The 20,138-nt window shown below is 36.4% G+C and overlaps 1 protein-coding gene across 16 annotated transcripts in view; it reads right to left on the reverse strand.

Moving 5' to 3' along the window:
• Positions 1–20,138, reverse strand: part of STAU2 (staufen double-stranded RNA binding protein 2) — a 303,753-nt gene that overhangs the window by 173,955 nt on the left and 109,660 nt on the right. For all 16 annotated transcript variants that reach the window (XM_027561188.1, XM_027561190.1, XM_027561200.1 and 13 more), the window contains 3 exons: positions 19,358–19,570; positions 14,433–14,570; positions 4,814–4,945 (listed from right to left, as the gene is read on the reverse strand). In XM_027561188.1, coding sequence (XP_027416989.1) covers positions 4,814–4,945; positions 14,433–14,570; positions 19,358–19,570 — 483 coding nt within the window. The remainder of the gene's footprint in view (positions 1–4,813; positions 4,946–14,432; positions 14,571–19,357; positions 19,571–20,138) is intronic.

Here is a 20,138-nt window from a genome sequence, read left to right on the forward strand (position 1 = left end):
GTATCACATAAATTTTAAAAATCCATCAATTAAAAAAAAATTCACCATATCCACAAACTAAACAGAAAAATCATGCAAGTATCAAACAGATGCGGAGAAAACATTCAGCAAAATTCAACATTCACTGATAGTTACGGTGGGGAGACTTTTCAACAAAGCAGGAACACTAGGAACTATCAAGCTGATGTAGAGCGTGTATAAAAAGCCTACAAGCATCATGTATATAATAGCAAACACTGAACAATTTCCTTGTAAGATCAGGAACAAAGTCAAGATACCTGTTTTTCTGTTTCAACAATCAACTTTCTATTCAACACTGAATGGGATGTTTCACTCAAGGCAATAAAGCAAGACAAGTAAATAAAAGCATACAAATTAGCAAGAAAAAAATAAACTGTCTTTATTAACAGATAACACAATCATCAATGCAGAAAATTGCAAAAAATCTACAAAATAAGCTACTTTAACAGGTAAGTCAGTTCAGCAAGGTCATAGGATGCAAAGTCAATATATGAAAACAACTGTATTTCTATATGCTAGAAAAGAAGAATTAGAAACTGAAATTAAAAACCAATGCCATTACCAATAGGACCCACAAACATGAAACATTTAGGGATAAACATAAAAAATGTGGAAGATATTTCTATAAAAAAGTACAAACACTGTTGGGATATATTTCAAAAAACCTAAATAAACAGATCAAGATCTTGTTCAAAGGTTGGAAGACTCAATATTTTTAAGATATATTAATAAATGCAAACATGATCTATGTACTATTCAACATAATCCCAAAGAAAAATTCCAACTGGATATTTTTTTGGTAGAAATTGATTTAAAAATTTATTATGAAGATATAAAGATTAGCCAAAACCATTTTTTAAAAGTAGAACAAAGATGAAGTTCTTTATCTGATCTCAAACCTTATCCAAAAAAGGTACACTCTATATACAGTTGTACAGTTGAAGAATAGACATACAGATTAACAAACAGAAAATCTAGAAACAGATCCACACATAAGTGGTCAACTCATTTTCAACAAAGGTCTAACGAACTCAATGGAAAAAGCATTAATCTTTTAAACAAGTGGTGTTTGGACAACTGGACAACATATGTAAAAAAAGAAGAAGAGAAGACAGAAGGTGAGAGACAAGAATCCTTTATCTGATAAGGCACTGGCATCTAAAATATATAAAGAGCTTTTATAACTCAATAATAAGAAAGTAAACCATCCAATTTTTTAAAAGACAAAAATTCTGAACAGATACTTCAAAGAGACACGAGTGGTAAATAATATATGATGAACTAGTCAGCATTATTAACTAGGGAAAATGGAAATGAAATCCAATAAAACAACATTAAACACCTAATACCATCATCAAAACTATAAAAACTGACAATACCAAGAGCTAGAGAAGATGTGGAGTAAGCAGAAATCTCAAACATTGCTTGTGGAAATGAAAATGGTACAACATCTCTGGAAAACATCTTCAGTTTCTAATAAAGTGGCATGTGCACTATTATATGAATATGTACCTAACAGGCTATATTAGAGAATATATACAGTCAAGATTTGTACATGAATGTTCATAACCACTTTATTTACAATAGCCTCAAACTGAAAACCTAAATGTTGGTAAAGAATAAAACAATAACAAACAGAAAAGATACATGATAACAAATGATAAACATGATAAATGCAACAACATGGATCAATCTCAACAATTAAGGGTTGACACAAACGGCTACACAATATACCATTCAATTTATTCAACATTCTGGAAAAGGCAAAACTGTAGAGACAGAAATCAGATCAGCGTTTGTCAGGAGCTGAGGAAAAGGAAAGACATTTACTATAAAATGGCATTAAGAAACTGGGGTAACAGTAATGTTATAAATCTTAATTGTGATGTGGTCATATACACACACTTGTCAAAATTCTTTAAGCTGCAATTCACTAAATCTTAATGTTTTTAAAGTGGAGATATATTCGTGCATACATACAGAATATCTTTGTGAGGACATTTATCTTCTTTTTTTTTTTAATCCTTATACAAGATTCACTATATTCAGACACTATTCTAAAAGATGCACAAACATTAACTAAACATGGGAGATACCTTTAGGAAGAGACCAAGTCTGAGGGTCTCAGGGTAAAGTGAGGCTAATCTTTTCTTCACTGTCCACTCTTTTGCACTTTTAAATCCTTCCATGGACAGAGGAGCATGGCAGGATATAGTCTATGAGATCGCAAGAGTCAGAAACAACTTAGCAACTAAACCACCACCACCATCATCACTCAGTTATGTACATACCTTGATTATTTTTTTAAAAAGCCAACTTTTCAAAAGCTACTTTTAAAGATTTATTTTTATAATTGCTTTTGTCACATTCTCAAAAGCTCTTCTTTTGACAAATCAAGGTATTAACTAACTCCTCTTACTTGATCTTTGCAGCATACAACTACCACTGTTTTTATTTTTGGCCATGCCATGCTGCTTGTGGGAATCTTAGTTCCCTGACCAAAGAATGAACCCAGGGCCAGGCCAGTGAAAGCACCAAGTCCTAAACACTGGACCACCAAGGAAGTACAGGCACCTCTTCCGTAAAGTCTCTTGCTACTCTCTTTTTTACAGGTATTCTTCCTTTCTGTATCCTCCATGCACTGTATCTGCTACTGAAATCTTAACACATACACTTAAGAAGCATGGCTGGTGTCTTTTCCCTCTCCTCTCTACACCACTGCCCTAGTTCAGACCCTCAGTATCTTTCACCTGAACAATTCTGCTAGCATGGCCTCCCTGCCTTCAGTCCTGTCCTGCCCATATCCATTCACTACATTACTTATAGGACTGTCCTATGTAGAAAGCAAACCAGATCATGCCATTTTCAAGCTCAAATCTCAGTAATTCAAAAGCACATTACTTCACATAAAAATAGTCATCTCACTACTCCTGACTTTCCAGACTCATCTTCACATATCTAGAATTTTAATTATACTGTAACTTTTGTTACGTGATATAAGCTCCTCACCCCTAACACTTACTGGTCAGTTTCATGAGTGCAGGGACCAAATTCCAGTCATCTTATCTTCAGTTTTAAGTGTCTGGCATTTAGTGAGTGTAATGATTAATTTTATGTGTCAACTTGTCTGGGCTAAGGTACTCAGATATTTGGTCAAACGTTATTCTGGGTGTTTCTGTGAGGGTGTTTTTGGAAGAGATTTACATTTAAATCACTGAACTCTAAAGAGTAAAAAAACTGACTCTCTAGACTGTGGGTGGGCCTTGTCAGTTGAAGGCCAGCAAAGGCTGACCTTCCCTGGAACGAGAGGCAGCTTGCCAGTCAATGGCCTCCAGACTCTGCAGCTCCTTCCTGAGTCTCCAGCGTGCTGGCATCCCCAGCAAATTCTGGAGTAGCCAAGCATCCAAAACTTCATGGGTCGATTCCTTAAAATAAGTCTCTGTGTGATACACACACATACACACACACACACACACACACACACTCCCTGTGGGACTCTGTTCCTCTGGAGAACCCTAACTAATAACACAGTGGGTATGCAAAAATATGTTTTTCTTATTAATGAAATTAATGCCGGTGTTTTTTTGTTTTATTTTCATTTAACTTACAAATAAAGGTCTACGAGATTTATTCTGACATATTTTTATAAATCACTTACCAGTTTTAAGTCAATATAAATGTGTTAAGTTAAAACAACATATACACAATGTAAGAACTACAGAAATTTGAACACGTGTTAGGTTTCATGTTACAAGTACTTTTAAAACAAGAAAACACATTCACTAGCCAGGTTATAAAAACAGAACTGAAATCTCCAGTGATATCACACAGATAAATAATTTTTAATCACTCAAAATAACTGCCTAGATATTTACAGCACCTTAAAAAGTGTATCTAAGTATTTTTTAATAGATAATTTCATTTTTACTCCAAACTTCACAAAGGTGTTCCTGCAGAAACTGAAAATATCCCTGAAATAGAATCCATATGTGAGAAAATGGCATGGAAAAAACCGTATTGTTTATGACAGAAATAATTATTAAGCTTGTTTTGGGAATGTTCATACAAATGAAATGTTTAATAAAAATAATTTCTACATATGTATAGATAAAATGATAATTGAATACAAAGTGAAATGAAGTCAGTTCCTGCCAAGTTAACTGCCAAGGCCTGAATTCAGGGTTCTCAGCTTCTCTTGCAATGCAGGCAGGTGTTAATGATGTCATTACCTGCTGCAGAAGAAATAGGGGACCATGAACACAAGTCTTGGCAGAAAATAAACACCCTCTGAGTTTACCTTTAATTTAAAGTAAATAGAAAAATCAGTTTATAGAATGTCTGTCCTATATAGCTCCTGCCCTAAAGGGATAACTCAGGATCTTTATTTCCAGGGTTTTCAGCTGTATTCCAGAAATAAAGGCTAACAACCTCCATTCTTAAAAAGCACAAATTAAAAAACTGGGTATATATATCATTAGTCAGTATGGTAAAACTCACTACACTGGTACTAATATTATATAAAATATATACAATTATACAGCAAATTTTTAATATTTTCTAATTGTAAGATTATAATATTTTATTGTGACCCCTAAACAGTGGTTATTTTGTACCAGGAGAATCTGTATCTTTAAAGATATGAAGATAAGAGTACCAACTTGGAAAAGTTAAAACTTGACATCTACTTTACACTAGTTAAGACAATACTGAGTCAAGAACACTGGAACAGAACTTGCTCATTATTTTTATATTCTGACAGGACAGAACTTCTCCATGTAAATTTAACTCTCACCTTGTCAAGCTGATCTTGAAGACTAGTGGATGCTTTATAACCAAGTTGTAACAGCATAGCTTCCGCAGCATTTTTTTTGGCTATCTTTTTATTAGGTCCTGTTCCAGTAGCAACTTCATTCCCTACCTTGACCTGGTAGGAATAAAGTAAGAAATGTAATGACAGCTGCTTTGGTAACAAACATTAACATCACTAAGCAATGTGTTCTGCTCTCTAGCATTCAAAAATATAAAGTTCAGTCCATAATAAAATAGCAATTACGATCCCTTTTATATTTTTTATATATATATATATATATATATATATATATATATATGAGAATGCATACACAGAGAAAAGTATGGAAATCTGGTCCTCAAAATTGAGGACATTATGAGGGGTTATATCAGGATGACAGAATCTTGAGTTCAGTTCAGTTCAGTCGCTCAGTCGTGTCCAACTCTTTGCGACCCCATGAATTGCAGCACATCAGGCCTCCCTGTCCATCACCAACTCCCGAAGCTTGCTCAAACTCATGTCCATCGAGTTGGTGATGCCATCCAACCAACAGTTTTAGAACATTTTTATTTCCTTACATATTTCTATATTCTTTGATTTTTAAACAATAAACTTATTTATGTAAGAAAAAAAAATTCACATTGTAGAGAGTTGATCATGACTACATTTAGTATTCTTCACTTAAATTAATAAACTGAAAAGACTAAAATTCACATTGCTGCCATTTAAAATAACGTTAAAATGCGCAGAAAACCTGAATACCCATTTCTCCAAAGAGGATACGGAGATGATCAATAGGCACATGAAACGATGTTCAGCACTGCTAATCATGAGGGCAATGCAAATCAAAAAACAATGAGATATTACCTCAAACCTGTCAGAACGGCTATCATCAAAAATATCCCAAATAACTAATGCCGGCAAGGATGGGGACAAAAGGGAACCCTTGTACGCTGCTGCTGAGAATGCAAATTGGTGCGGCCACTATGAACACAATGTGGCAGTTTCTCCAAACAACTAAAAACAGAATGGGGGGAGGGATAAATTGGGAGAATGGACTAGAGATATATACACTGCTATACATAAAACAGGTTACTAGTGAGGACCTATTATATAACACAGGGAACCGACTCAATACTCGTAATGACCTATATAGGAAAAGAACCTTGCTAAGTCACTTCAGTCGTGTCTGACTCTCTGCGACCCCATAGACAGCAGCCCACCAGGCTTCCCCGTCCCTGGGATTCTCCAGGCAAGAACACTAGAGTGGGTTGCCATTTCCTTCTCCAATGCATGAAAGTGAAAAGTGAAAGTGAAGTCGCTCAGTCGTGTCTGACTCTGTGCGACTCCATGGACTGCCGCCTACCAGGCTCCTCCGTCCATGGGATTTTTCAGGCAAGAGTACTGGAGTGGGGTGCCATTGCCTTCTCCAAAAGAACCTTAAAAAGAGTAAATATATGATATGTATGATTGCCAGGTGGCTCAGTGGTGAAGAATCTGCCTGCAATGCAGCAAACGCAGGTTTGATCCCTGCGTCTGGAAGATGCCCTGGAGAAGGAAATGGCAAACCACTCCAGTATTCTTGCCTGGAGAATCCCATGGACAGAGAAGCCTGCTGTACAGTCCACGGGGTCACAAAAGAGTCAGACATAACCTAGCGACTAAACGACAACATGTATATGTATAACTGATTCATTTTGCTGTACACTTAACACTGATACAATACTGTAAAACAACTATACTCCAGTAAAAATCATTAAAAAAAAAAAAAAAAAAAGGAACTACCATATATCCCAGCAATTCCACTCCTGGGTATATATATAAAAAGCCAAAAACACTAATTCAAAAAGATACACACACCTCAACATTCATAGCAGCAATGTTTACAACTGCCAAGATAAGATGCAACCTCAGTGTCCATCAACAGATGAATGGATAAAGAAGTTGTGGTAATTATATACACAGTGGAATACTACGCAGTCATAAAAAGAATGAAATTTTGCCATCTGAAACAACATGGATGAACTTGAAGGATATTATGCTAAGTGAAATAAGTCAGAGAAATACAAATACTGTATGATGTCACTTATATGTGGGATCTAAAAATACAACAAACTAGTAAATATAAAAAAAAAAGAAACAGACTTACAGATATAGAAAACAAACTAGTAGATACCAGTGGGGAGAGGGAAGCAGGGAAGGGCACTATAGAGGCAGGGGATTAAGAGGTGCAAACTATTATATATAAAATAAGCTGTAAGGATATACTATACAGAAAAGACCATATAGCCAATACTTTATAGTAACTATAAATGGAATATAACCTTTAAAAATTATTATAAATTATACTGTACCCTTGTAACATATACTATTGTACATCAACTATATACAATAAAAAATCTTTAATCCAAAAAAATAAATTTAAAAAATTATATAGTTTACAAAGGATTACATTAAGTAGTTTCTGAAGAGTACATATAAAGATTAATACAATACTGTGGTTAAAAACAAAGACTTCTGAGTCAGATTTGGGTATGAAATCTAACTCCATTATTTCCCATGAACTGATTCAAATTATTTAATATCTCTAAGCCCCAGTTTTTTCATTAGTAAAAGAGGGGTAATACAATGACCTAATAGTGTTACTCTGAAAATTAAACAAGAAAATGTATGTAAACTACAGTGTGTATTATAGCGTAATTGCTCAATAAACAGTAGCTTTTTATCATTAGAACTATCCCACAGTTCTCTTTTGTGAGCAAGATGCACACATGTATGTACTTCCATACATTCAAATATACATCAGTCATCTTATGTCCACATGTACATTTCCTGAGCTGTGTAATGATTTTTTAGTCATGTATATGCTGAGATAATATAAATATAAAAATTAAATCAGCAAACAAAAAAGGAAAAAAATTATATGAATAGAAAATACACAGTGAAAGTGGGATTTATTTTTACAGATTGCTCTCAGTAAGTGATAGAAGGAGCAGACAAGAAGATCATAACAATTTTGGAAATTAAAGAATGTAATCTAAATAATCTATGGGCAAAGAAGACATCTCACTGGAAATATTTTAAATAAGTAATAATGAAAATGCAATATGTCAAAACTTGAAAGATGCAGCTAAAGAGGGTGTAGAAGAAAACATGTAAGCCATAAAAGCTTAGAAAGAGTAATGAGCTAACCATTCATCTTAAGTAGTTACTAACAGCAAAATAAATCCAAAGAAACAGAACATTAAAAACAAGAGCAAAAATTTAGGAAATATAAAACGAAGTACAACAGAGAAGTTCAAAAAGCCAAAAGCTGGTTCCCTGAAAAGACTAATACAGTGATAAACCAAAGGTGAGGCTGATCAAGAAAAAATGAGAGAAGACACAATCAAGAATGAAGATGGGAGATTATGAACCTTCCACAGCATCACAAAATAATAAGGGATACCGAATAATTCAGCTAACATTTTTTAATATTTAAATAAAATGGAAAATTTCTAGACAATACACATTTCCAAAACTGGCACAGAATAAACCCCTAACTATATAAATCTATAACTACAAAGAAGTTAAAACCACAATTAAAAACTTTTTCACAACGAAAACTTCTGAGAGTTTTTCTAGCAAGTTCTACCCGATATTGAAGGAAGAATAATGCTACTCTTACAAAAATGCATCCAAGAATAAAAAAAAAAAAGAGGAGTCCATCCCCAATTATTCAGTGAAGCATCACTTTGGTTTCAAAATCCAACAAGAAAAGTATAATTTGGCAAAACTAATACAATTATGTAAAGTTTAAAAAATAAAAAAAAGAAAAAAAATTTAAAGACTAGTTTCATTCATGAACATAAATGCTAGTTTAAACCATGTAATAGTACACTGAACAAAGCAATGTGAAAAAAAAAGAAAAATAATGACTAAGTTAAGTTTATTTCAAAAACGTAAGGTAGGTCTAACATTCGGAATTCAATCAATCAATGTTATTTGCTATATTAATCAGTTAAGGAGACAAATCATATGATCACCCACATAAATTGAACAAGAGCATTTGCAAAACCTCAATGTTCATTCATATTACTCAGCCACAAAAAGGAATGCATTTGAGTCAGTCCTAATGAGGTGGATGAATCTAGAGCCTATTATACAGAGTGAAGTAATCAGAAAGAGAAAAACAAATACCACATATTAACACATATATATAGGATCTAGAAAGACGGTAGTGATGAACCTATTTGCAGGGCAGCAGTGGAGACACAGACATAGCGAAGAGACTTAAGGACGTAGCTGGGGGGTGGAAGGAAGGAGAGGCTGGGATGTATGGAGAGAGCAATATGGAAACATACATTACCATATGTAAAATACAGAGCCAATGGGAATTTGCTGTATGACTCAGACCGGGGCTCTGTGACAACCTAGAGGGATGGGATGGGGAAGGAGGCGGCAGAGGTGTTCAAGTGGGAGGGCACATAGATAAACCTATGGTTGATTCATGTTGTTTGGTAGAAACCAGCATACAACTGACAGTGTGGAGATTCCTTAAAAAACTGGAAATAGAACTGCCTTATGATCCAGTAATCCCACTGCTGGGCATACACACTGAGGAAACCAGAAGGGAAAGAGACACGTGTACCCCAATGTTCATCACAGCACTGTTTATAATAGCCAGGACATGGAAGCAACCTAGATGCCCATCAGCAGATGAATGGATAAGAAAGCTGTGGTACATATACACAATGGAGTATTACTCAGCCACTAAAAAGAATACATTTGAATCAGTTCTAATGAGATGGATGAAACTGGAACCTATTATACAGAGTGAAGTAAGCCAGAAAGAAAAACACCAATACAGTATACTAACGCATATATATGGAATTTAGAAAGATGGTAACAATAACCCGGTGTACGAGACAGCAGAAGAGACAATGATGTATAGATCAGTCTTATGGACTCTGTGGGAGAGGTGGGGAGATTTGGGAGAATAGCATTGAAACATGTATAATATCATGTATGAAACGAGTCACCAGTCCAGGTTCGATGCACGATACTGGATGCTTGGGGCTGGTGCACTGGGACGACCCAGAGGGAGGGTATGGGGAGGGAGGAGGGAGGAGGGTTCAGGATGGGGAACACAGGTATACCTGTGGCGGATTCATTTCGATATTTGGCAAAACTAGTACAATATTGTAAAGTTTAAAAATAAAATAAAATTTAAAAATAAATAAATAAATTCAGAATGCTTGCTAAAAAAAAAAAAAATCACGTGTATACCTGTGGCAGATTCATGTTGATATATGGCAAAACCAATACAATATTGTAAAGTTAAAAAAATAAAATAAAATTTAGAAAAAAAATAAATAAAAATAAACAAATAAAAAAAATGTTTAAAGGATGTCTTAACAGCTATCAGAAATTTTATAGTTCAGATCTGTGCAATGTTTTTGAAACATTTCATCTTGCTTTTTCTGCTGAAACCACATTATAACAAATCAACAGTAGTCTTATGGACCCCACTTAGAAGCACCGATCTAGTGCCTGGGGTTGGATGAACACGCATCACCTTCCGTATCTGTTGGCCTGCTCCTGATCCGAATAGCAGGCCCTATACACAAAGTCTCAAGTCCCTGGCTAGAGCCAGCCTCTGCTGCCTGTTGTTTTTTCCAGTGCTTGGTTTGTTCCCTGGCTTCACGAGACCCTGTGCTGTTGCTGGAAAACTTGAAGCTGGAAAGAAGCTTCTGCTACTGCTCTGAGGGTCAAAAGACTTGCCAAAGTAAATGGCAGTGAAAGATAATGGAGCAGCAAAAAAATGTTTCAACTGTTTTCACAAGCTATATACCTTTTCTCATTCTCATTCAAATCTTTGGCTCCTTCATCCTTAAATCTCAGTTATTGCCCAAGCCTGAGACCCTCTGCCTCTAGGTTCCTATTCTTGGGACAGGGGGTTCCCATCACAGCATTCATTTTAGATCTGAGTCTGCTGGCTTTCCATCTGACCTACTCTGACACCTGAAGACTTACTTACAGAATAAGTACTTTCAGATTCATTTTTCCTATTCATTCGCCCCTTGCCTAACACGAGCTTTTATAGTTCCATAGTTCAATAGCTTGTGAGTAGCTGGTTACCCCAGAGTTATTTGTTAGGACTGAAAAAGACCACTGTGCTAAAGGACTTTGGTTCCCTGCCAGCACTTACAATGAGCACTCAAAAGAAAAAAAAAATTTACCACATTATAAAAGTCAGTAAGCATGTAAATGGGCTTCCATGGTGGCTGAGTGGTATAAAGAATCCACCTGCCAATACAGGAGCCACAGCTTCAGTCCCTGGTTCAGAAGATCCCCTGGAGAAGGAAATGGCAACCCACTCCAGTATTCTTGCCTAGGAAATCCCATGGACAGAAGAGTCTGGTAGGCTACAGTCCATGAGGTTGCAAAAGAGTAAGACATAACTTAGTGACCAAATAACAACAAAGCATGTAAGTAAACCTCCAAAAGTCATCTTCCTAAAAACCTTCCAAGATTTATGACTACTGTAAGATTTTTACATTAAAATGTAAATTTTTCTACAAAGAAGCTCAATTATTTTACTATGCAATAATTTTATGATGACTAGATTTTTGTCTTTAAACAAATCATTTAAATTAAATCCTCTGGACTTCACTGGATGTCCAGTGGTTAAGACTCTGCACTACCACACTGGGGGGGCATGGGTTTCATCCCTGGTCAGAGAAGGCGATGGCACCCCACTCCAGTACTCTTGCCTGGAAAATCCCACGGACGGAGGAGCCTGGTGGGCTACAGTCCATGGGGTCGCTAAGAGTCGGACATGACTGAGCAACTTCACTTTCACTTTTCACTTTCATGCACTGGAGAAGGAAATGGCAACCCACTCCAGTGTTCTTACCTGGAGAATCCCAGGGACGGGGGAGCCTGGTGGGCTGTGGTCTATGGGGTTGCACAGAGTCAGACACGACTGAAGCGACTTAGCAGTTAGCAGGGAACTAATATCCCACATGCCATACAGTGCAGTCCCCTCCTCAACAAAAATTCAAGATACTATTTTTTAAAATAATAATAATAAATTAATTCATTAATGAAGTCTACAAAAAACTAACAAGAAGTCTGGTAAAATAGCATTTACCAAAAAATTAATGAAATTTCCTTAATACATATTTTTTAAAACTTGAAATCTTAAAAAAAAAACCCAAACCTGAGATCTTAATCACAGACAGGTAGAAAAATTAACATATGATATATAATAATAAAATGTGCAGACACACAATTAATTTAGTTATCATTATTTTCTCTTTGAAAAATTAAAATACCCCTTTCCAAAAAAAGAAAAAATTTCCTCTGGACCTAAATGCCCAAATAGTGTCACTGGAAATTTTCCTGTACCTAGTAATCAATACAAGTAAGGACATCCATTTTATAACACACATTTATTTGTGGCGTTTTTCTGGTGATAGACAAATATGAGCATATTATCTTTACATCATTTACTTCCACATTCAATAATAATGATTCCATTATAACAAATGATAACATTGTTTAAGCAGTTTATACAAAACCCTTTACTTTGATGAAGTTACAGCAACACTGTAATGAATCCACTGGGGCTTTGAGAAGAAGGAAAAAACAATATGAATTCAGTGTGAAAACATTTAAAAGCACAGCCAAATGTTCCTGTTTGACTAGAATGTTTATGAATACCCATAAAATGGAAGCTGGCCTAAGATATTCTAAATTCCTCTTTCAAAAGGGATATTCGGTATATTCCACAGGAAAGGAATTGTTTAATAAAGTCAAAGCCAGTTTTTATTTGTAACACAGGTCTAAAATGTGTGTGTGGGGGTGGGTGGATCTTTTTTCCCTCAAGTTTTGGACTTCAAAAAATACTTTCTAGAATTCCTCAAAGTTAAGAATGTAAAAAGAAAAATGGTGCACATTCTTTACAGAGTAAAAAATACTAGAACAACACTGCTCTGGGTCCTAATGACATCTAGAAAACCACGTGTTTAGTAACCACAGCAGAATCCCTCCTCCTTGGACATCTAAGTTAACAACCATGGTTTACTTATAACTACAACATAAGTTTATATCTCCAACAAAAGTCAAACATACTAGCTCTCAGTCAGGCAGGCAACAAATATACCTTATAGGTTTATAAGATCCTACTATACACATGCCACCATATTAGGTACTGTGAGATAAAGAAACACGGAGGTTATAAATTGGGAAGGAAGGTAAAACTTAGACATGCACAAGAAGTTAGTCAACATGAGATACCATGTTTGAGTCTAGATGTCTGCCATATATGGTCAGCACTTAATTAACATCTGTTGATTGTAACTGGGTTATATCAAATGTGAGATCCACAGGTTTGGCTGGAAAAGCTTCTTTGACAAGCCTGTTGTTGCTCAGTAGTGTCCGACTCCTTGCAACCCCATGGATTCTAGCCTGCCAGGCTCCTCTGTCCATGGAGTTCTCCTGGCAAGAGTACTGGAGTGGGTAGCCATTCCCCTGTCAACCCAGGAATCGAACTGGGGTCTCGTGAATTGCAGGCGGATTCTTTACCAGCTGAGCTACCAGGGAAGCCCATAACCTAACAGAAACAATTGGGACCATAAAGAGAATTTAATATAGACTGGGTGCTAGAGGATTCTAATGAGCCATACCTAATGCAAGAAAAAGTAAAAACCTTCTATGTGTTTTAGAGTCACACACTAAGCATACAGGCTAAAATGACATGTGGTTACAAATTAGCTTTAGAAAACTTCAGAAGAAGGAAAAGAAGGAGGGAGGAAGGGAAGAAGGAAAAACTGATAGCCAAAGCCAAGCACAGCAGAAATCTTTACTGTTTTTTGGATGATGGGCATAGTCCCCAAGAGGCCGTTATGCTCTTCCATTATACTGTCCTTTATTGTGTACTATTAAACATATCCATCCACCTTTGGATATGCTTAAAATTTTCATAATAAAAATGAAACGTTTCTATGATACTGAGACTTGAGTTGGTAAATGAAGATGGATAGGTAGCATTTAAAAAGGAGGGCATTTCAGGCATTCTACCTCACTCCCAGTCCCCATCCCTAGACCAATACACCAGCAGCCACTCTTCAAGTTTCCAGGCTGTACAAAGCAGCACTTAAATCTCTCAGCAACTCAGAGCCCCTCTGTGCTCACCAGGCAGCCAGCTATCCCTCTTTTCTCGATTTCTCCAATGACAAGAAACCTCATGCTCTTGGCCCTGTTTCACCTACTACCTTCATCCTTCTAAATTATGTTTCTAATTCCATCTGTCTTTTATTCCCAGTAGTTAACAGACTCCAGCTGCAAATTGCAACACATTAAGTTAGAGATAGGCATTCTCAATGAGGAACTCTGGGTGAGCTCATAGTCCCTTTGAAACCTCACACTCTCCAGTCTGACATGTCCTTGACACTTGAATGTTCCAACCAAGTTGGTAGATGGATCTGGAGGGAATGAACACTTTAAGTGTAAACAGTTTTATCTTCTACTATTAATTCCTAGTCTTCCTTCCCACCATATCTTTATTCTAGCCTTAGGATTTCTAAATGTTTTCAGTAGTTTAGAAAAAATCTTTTAATATGAAAGTGAGACATACTTGCATCACAAATTCCCGACGTCGCGGCATTCCTCTTTCTGAAAGCAAAACGTAATCTGGCTCCTTTTCCTTTTTGGCCTGTTGAATCTGAGCCAGGCGGCTAATGGGGTTCATTCCTTGACCATATTCTGGTCCAGCCTAGAAAATAATTGAAGAAAAAAATTTCAAAATATGAAACATGCTTGTAAAACTTCTTACTGGATCCTTAAAGAAACCATGGTTCTCACCTCCTCCCCTGCACCCCAAAACTGTGACTGGAGGTAATAAATGAAAATCAAGACAGTTTATAAAGGAAAATCATAAAGTGAATCTGAAAGTAGGGTTTCTAGAGGATTTAGGGCTCACGGGTATTATTGGTAAGTTGGGTCAACTATCCTTTTAAACGCTTTAATACAGTGGGAGTTGTTTCACAACTTGTATTCATCAAAAAACACCAAAAAGAAAGAAGACAAGCTATCAACTGAGAAGAGATATTTGCAATATGTATAACTAAAAAAAGATGTATCCAGTATCCAAAATATATATTTTAAAACTCCTAAAAATTATTAAGAAAAAGACAATCTAAAAAAATTGAGCAAATGAGATGAACAGATATTTAACAGAAGAAAAAAACATATAAAAAGATAATTCATCTCATTAAGATTCAAAACGCATATTAAAACCATAGTGAGGTACTATTTCACACTTATCAATTTAGTAAAAATTAAGAAGTCTGACCACGCCAACTGGTGAAGATGGGGAGTAACAAAAACTTATACAGTGCTGATCCTAATATAAATTAGGAAACAATTTGGCAATGTCTCTAAAGCCCATGACCCATTCTTCAGTAGTCTATTCATCTAAAAAACTGTTACCCAAATGTGCCAATTCATTTGTACAGGAATATCCACAGCTGCATTATTTAAAATAGCAAAAAAGAAAAACTAAAATAACCTTATGGCATGTTCATACAGTGAAAAGGCATACAGCAGTGGAAATTAAGATTTAAGTACTGCTACCTGCATCAAGATGAATGAATTTAAGAAAAAAAAAAGTTAAGTGGCAAGAACAAGTACAGAAGAATATATGAACTATAATATAATTTATATACACTCCTGCTGCTGCTAAGTCGCTTCAGTCGTGTCCGACTCTGTGCGACCCCATAGACGGCAGCCCACTAGGCTCCCCCGTCCCTGGGATTCTCCAGGTAAGAACACTGGAGTGGGTTGCCATTTCCTTCTCCAATGCATGAAAGTGAAAAGTCAAAGTGAAGTTGCTCAGTTGCGTCCAACTCTTAGCAACCCCATGGACTGCAGCCTAACAGGCTCCTCCCTCCATGAGATTTTCCAGGCAAGAGTACTGGAGTGGGGTGCCATTGCCTTCTCCGATACACTCCATTAAAACATAAAAAACTGGTGAAATTAACTAAGGTCTCAATAGGTGGACAGGCACAGGTGAATGGAGCAACAGATCCAATATTTTTTAAAAGTCAATTGTTTTCCAACTGATCTACCAGTTCTCTGCAATCCCAATCAAAACCCCAGCATGCTCTTTTTGGGTAATAACTAATAAGCCAGTGTTTAAAATTCACATGGAAATACAAAGGAAAAATAATCAAAACACCTTGGAAAAAAAGAACAAAGTTGGAGGAATCCAAATACCTGATTTCAAGATTTATTATAAAGCTATAATAATCAGGACAGTATGTGTGGTACCGGGACTTCCTGGCGGTCCAGTGGTTAACAATCTGCCTTGCACTGCAGAGGATGCACGTTCAATCCCTGGTCGGGGAACTAATATCCCATATGTCACAGGGCAGCTAAGCCTGTGCACCACAACCAGAGGCCATGCACTGCGACAAAAGATCTCGCATGATGCAACAAAGATTCAGTGTGCTGCAACTAAGAGATGTGACACAGCCAAATAAATTAAAAAAAAAAAAAAAGACAGTATGTGTGGTACTGGCATAAAGAGAGAGAAAGAAATCAATGAAACAGAACAGCAACCCTAAATAGATCCATACACACGTGGCCAACAAGGGTGCAAAAGCCATTCGGTGGAGAAAGAGTAGCCTTTCAACCAGTGGTACTGGAACAACTGGATATTCACGTGCAGAAATAAATTTCAATCCACACATCACAGAAAAATTAACTCAAAATGGCTCATAGGCTTAAATGTAATATCTAAAACTTCATAAAGAAGATACAGAAGAAATTTTTCTGGTTTGGTTAGGTTAACTATTTCTTAGACACAACACCAAAATCACATTCAGCAGTAATAATAATAATAACAACAAACCAGTAAGGATAATCTTATCCAGAAAACTTTTATCTCCAACAGCAGAAAACCTTCTCTGAGGCCTTACCTTGTAGAAGAGAATTACATTAAAATTGAGAATATAAATTCAAAGACACCATCAGGTAGTCTTACATTTTAACAAGGTAACTCTGTAGAGTAAATTAAAATCCAAAAGGAGTTCACAACCACCCAGTTTGAAACTGGCACTGGCATCAGACGTGACTGGACTCGAAACCTGACTCTGCTCTGTGATCTGAGGGAGGTTTCTTAAACACCAAGAACCTCATCTTTAAAATGAGGATAATATCTACATCTCAGAGTGATTAGGAGGTTCAAATGAGACAATGTGATAGCTTCATTATTCTAAATAAAATCAAGGTAAATCATCAACAGATATCTTCCCTGTTTCTATTGCATAATAAGGAATGGTAGAACCCAGATATAAAAGACATTTAAGGAAGTGACTAAAATGTTGAAAACCAAGATACTATCCAAGGTGATCCACTTACTGGCCCATTATAAGGTCTGATCATACTCAAAATTAACCTAAATTTCAACTCATTGTATCCGTGTTGCTTTCTCAAAATAACCTTATATTTCAGAGAATATCTATAGACTTTAACATAAGACAGATATGATACAAGTAATTCCAAGTGTGATGTATGTGAGGAAAAATGCAGGGGGCTAAATGAATGTGGGAGTCAGAGAGAACTAGAGAAGACTTCCCTGAGGAAGTCAAGTGTAAGCTGAGATCTGAATGGTGGACAAGAAGAAAGTTCTGCAATTAAATGCATATATAATAGAGGTAGTAGCAAAAAATCATTTTTAAAGTTCAAAATGTTTCTCCCCTCTTTCAGAAATAACATTTCAACAATATTCTTGCTTTTAATGGCTACAGTTAAAAGTAACAGGAGTTATATTTTTAGTCTACTATAAAAATGATAGATCTTTTTTTAGACTAAAGGCTGGTTATTCTTAATTTGAGATTAGAGTTAGTTTAATAGATTAGGTGCAAGTTAATGTGACTAGTTTTGCAGTAATGTAGAGCACTGTTCTTCCACTATGAAGAAGTTTTATGTAGATTTTATATACAAAGGAATTTAGGAAAACAGACCACGGATATGTTCATATACATATAAAATATGAACAGACAGAATGAGATACAAAATAACAAAAGCTAGTATTTATTGAATGGGTTTCCCAGGTGGCTCTGTGATAAAGAATCCACCTGCCAAGCAGGAGTCTGGGCCTAGGTCGGGAAGGTGGCCTGGAGGAGGAAATGGCAACCCACTCTAGTATTCTTGCCCAGGAAATCCCATGGACAGAGGAGCTTGGCAGGCTACAGTCCATGAGGTCACAAAGAGTCGGACATAGCTTACTGACTAAACAACATGCAAAAAATATTTATTGAGTACTTACTATTTCTACTGTTAATACATATTTAATAATAACTAATGCATTCTATGTATCATCTTGAGTAACATGTAACAATAATTCAATTATTATTCACCTCATTCCTCTGAACTATGCCTTAATTTTTTTTTTGATTAATGTACGCAAAATCTGATTCCATAAAAGAGAATCACAACCTCCTGAAAAGCCATGTGGCTCTACATTTTTCTGAAAAGGTACTCACGCCTGAGAGAACAGAAACCAAGCCATCCCATGACCCTCAGGTGTGCTCAGTCATTCAGTCGTGTCCGACTCTGTGACCCCATGGACTATAGCCCGCCAGGCTCCTCTGTCCATGGGGACTCTCCAGACAAGAACACTGGAGTGGGTTGCCATGCCCTCCTCCAGGGGAGCTTCCCAACCCCGAGATCAAACCAGGTCTCCCGCATTGCAGGATTCTTTACCGACGGAGCTAACAGGGAAGCCCGAGGGCTGCTCTGTAGATTAAACGTGATACAGCACATGAAGCACTGGAGCCCCATCTGGCACACCAAGTGCTTTATATTTGCTGTCTGCTGCTGCGGCTGCTATCATCAGTGTGAGTGTTACTCATACAATTATTACTCTGCATCCTATCACCATGTCCTAAAATCTTGGGAAGTTGCCACACAGTAGTGTGGACTGCCCAAAGAACGCTGGATTATGGATCAGCAGTTCAGGTTGCCACACGTGATCGGTGAACACAAGCAAGCGAAGTCTTTGAACGTGTTTCATAAAACCTTATTTGTAAAATGAGGGGCAACATCTGCCTTCATTGTGATGAGAATTTTACCAAAGGTGCTTATGACTGAGAAAGTATTTTTTAAACCATAAAAAACTATAAATACGCAAGGTATTATTATTTAATGAATGAACCCAAGTATACAAGTGTCTAAAAGCAAAACAGAATTACTATTCACTTACAGACACATGTCCAACCCTGATTCTGCTGATAACCCACAGGCTTAGGTGCCTGCCCTATGGAAAAACTTTTAGCTAGAGTTACCAGGGGAAGATCCCCTGGAGGAGAGCATGGCAATCCACTCGAGTATTCTTGCCTGGAGAATCCCATGGACCAAGGAGCTTGGCGGGCTACGGTCCATAGGCTTGCAAAGAGTCAGATACAACTGAAGCGACTTAGCATGCATGCACTATAATAAATATATATATATTTTATATATATATATATAGTCTAACATTCACAAGCATATACTTACCTTTACTATTGTTTTAGGGCGTTTTTTAAAAAATAGTTTTGGCTTTTCAACCACAGGCAGAGGTGGAAGTTTCTTAAGCTCCTGTAGCACAGTGGTTGCAGCGCGCTTCTTGGAGAGTTTTTTGCTATTTCCCTCTCCTTCAGCGGAGAACTCTCCCACTGACACCCGAGTCACAAAGCTTTTCATGTGTGGTGGTCCACTTTCTTTAATAACCTATTAAATATAGGCAAAAGATTCAATACAGGGACTTAAGATGGGTTTTATGGCATGAATCTTTCTTAATGTTCATATAAAAATCAAAATTGAAATTATTAAGAATTATACCAAAATTATGGATTTCTTCAATAAAGCTATTATGAACTCATTATACAGAGACTCTTCATTTATACTTATGATGCTTAATGAATTACATTGGAAAAAATAGAAATCTAAACAAACATATTCAAGTCATGGTCAAAATTGTGTTTTACTAGTTTAAAAAAGGCAATTCTAATTATGGTTGCCCTGTTTCTTATGGGACAGAAAATTAAGATCATAAAACATACCATTACTGCATACATATCTAACTTTCTCCTCTGTGCGAATAAGTTACTGGAGTATAAGGAGTATGTCTCACTGGAGTTCTATAACTTATGAAACATCTTGCATGTGGAAGCTTCTCACAAACAGGTGATAGATGAAAAATCACCTATTTTTGATGGAGACCTCAAAGGTTATTTTACAATAAGGAATATTTACTCTCTGTGACATGGTCTTAAATAGGTAAGTTTGCCATAAAAAT

This window comes from Bos indicus x Bos taurus, chromosome 14 (assembly GCF_003369695.1).
Source record: "Bos indicus x Bos taurus breed Angus x Brahman F1 hybrid chromosome 14, Bos_hybrid_MaternalHap_v2.0, whole genome shotgun sequence".
Lineage (NCBI taxonomy): Eukaryota > Metazoa > Chordata > Mammalia > Artiodactyla > Bovidae > Bos > Bos indicus x Bos taurus.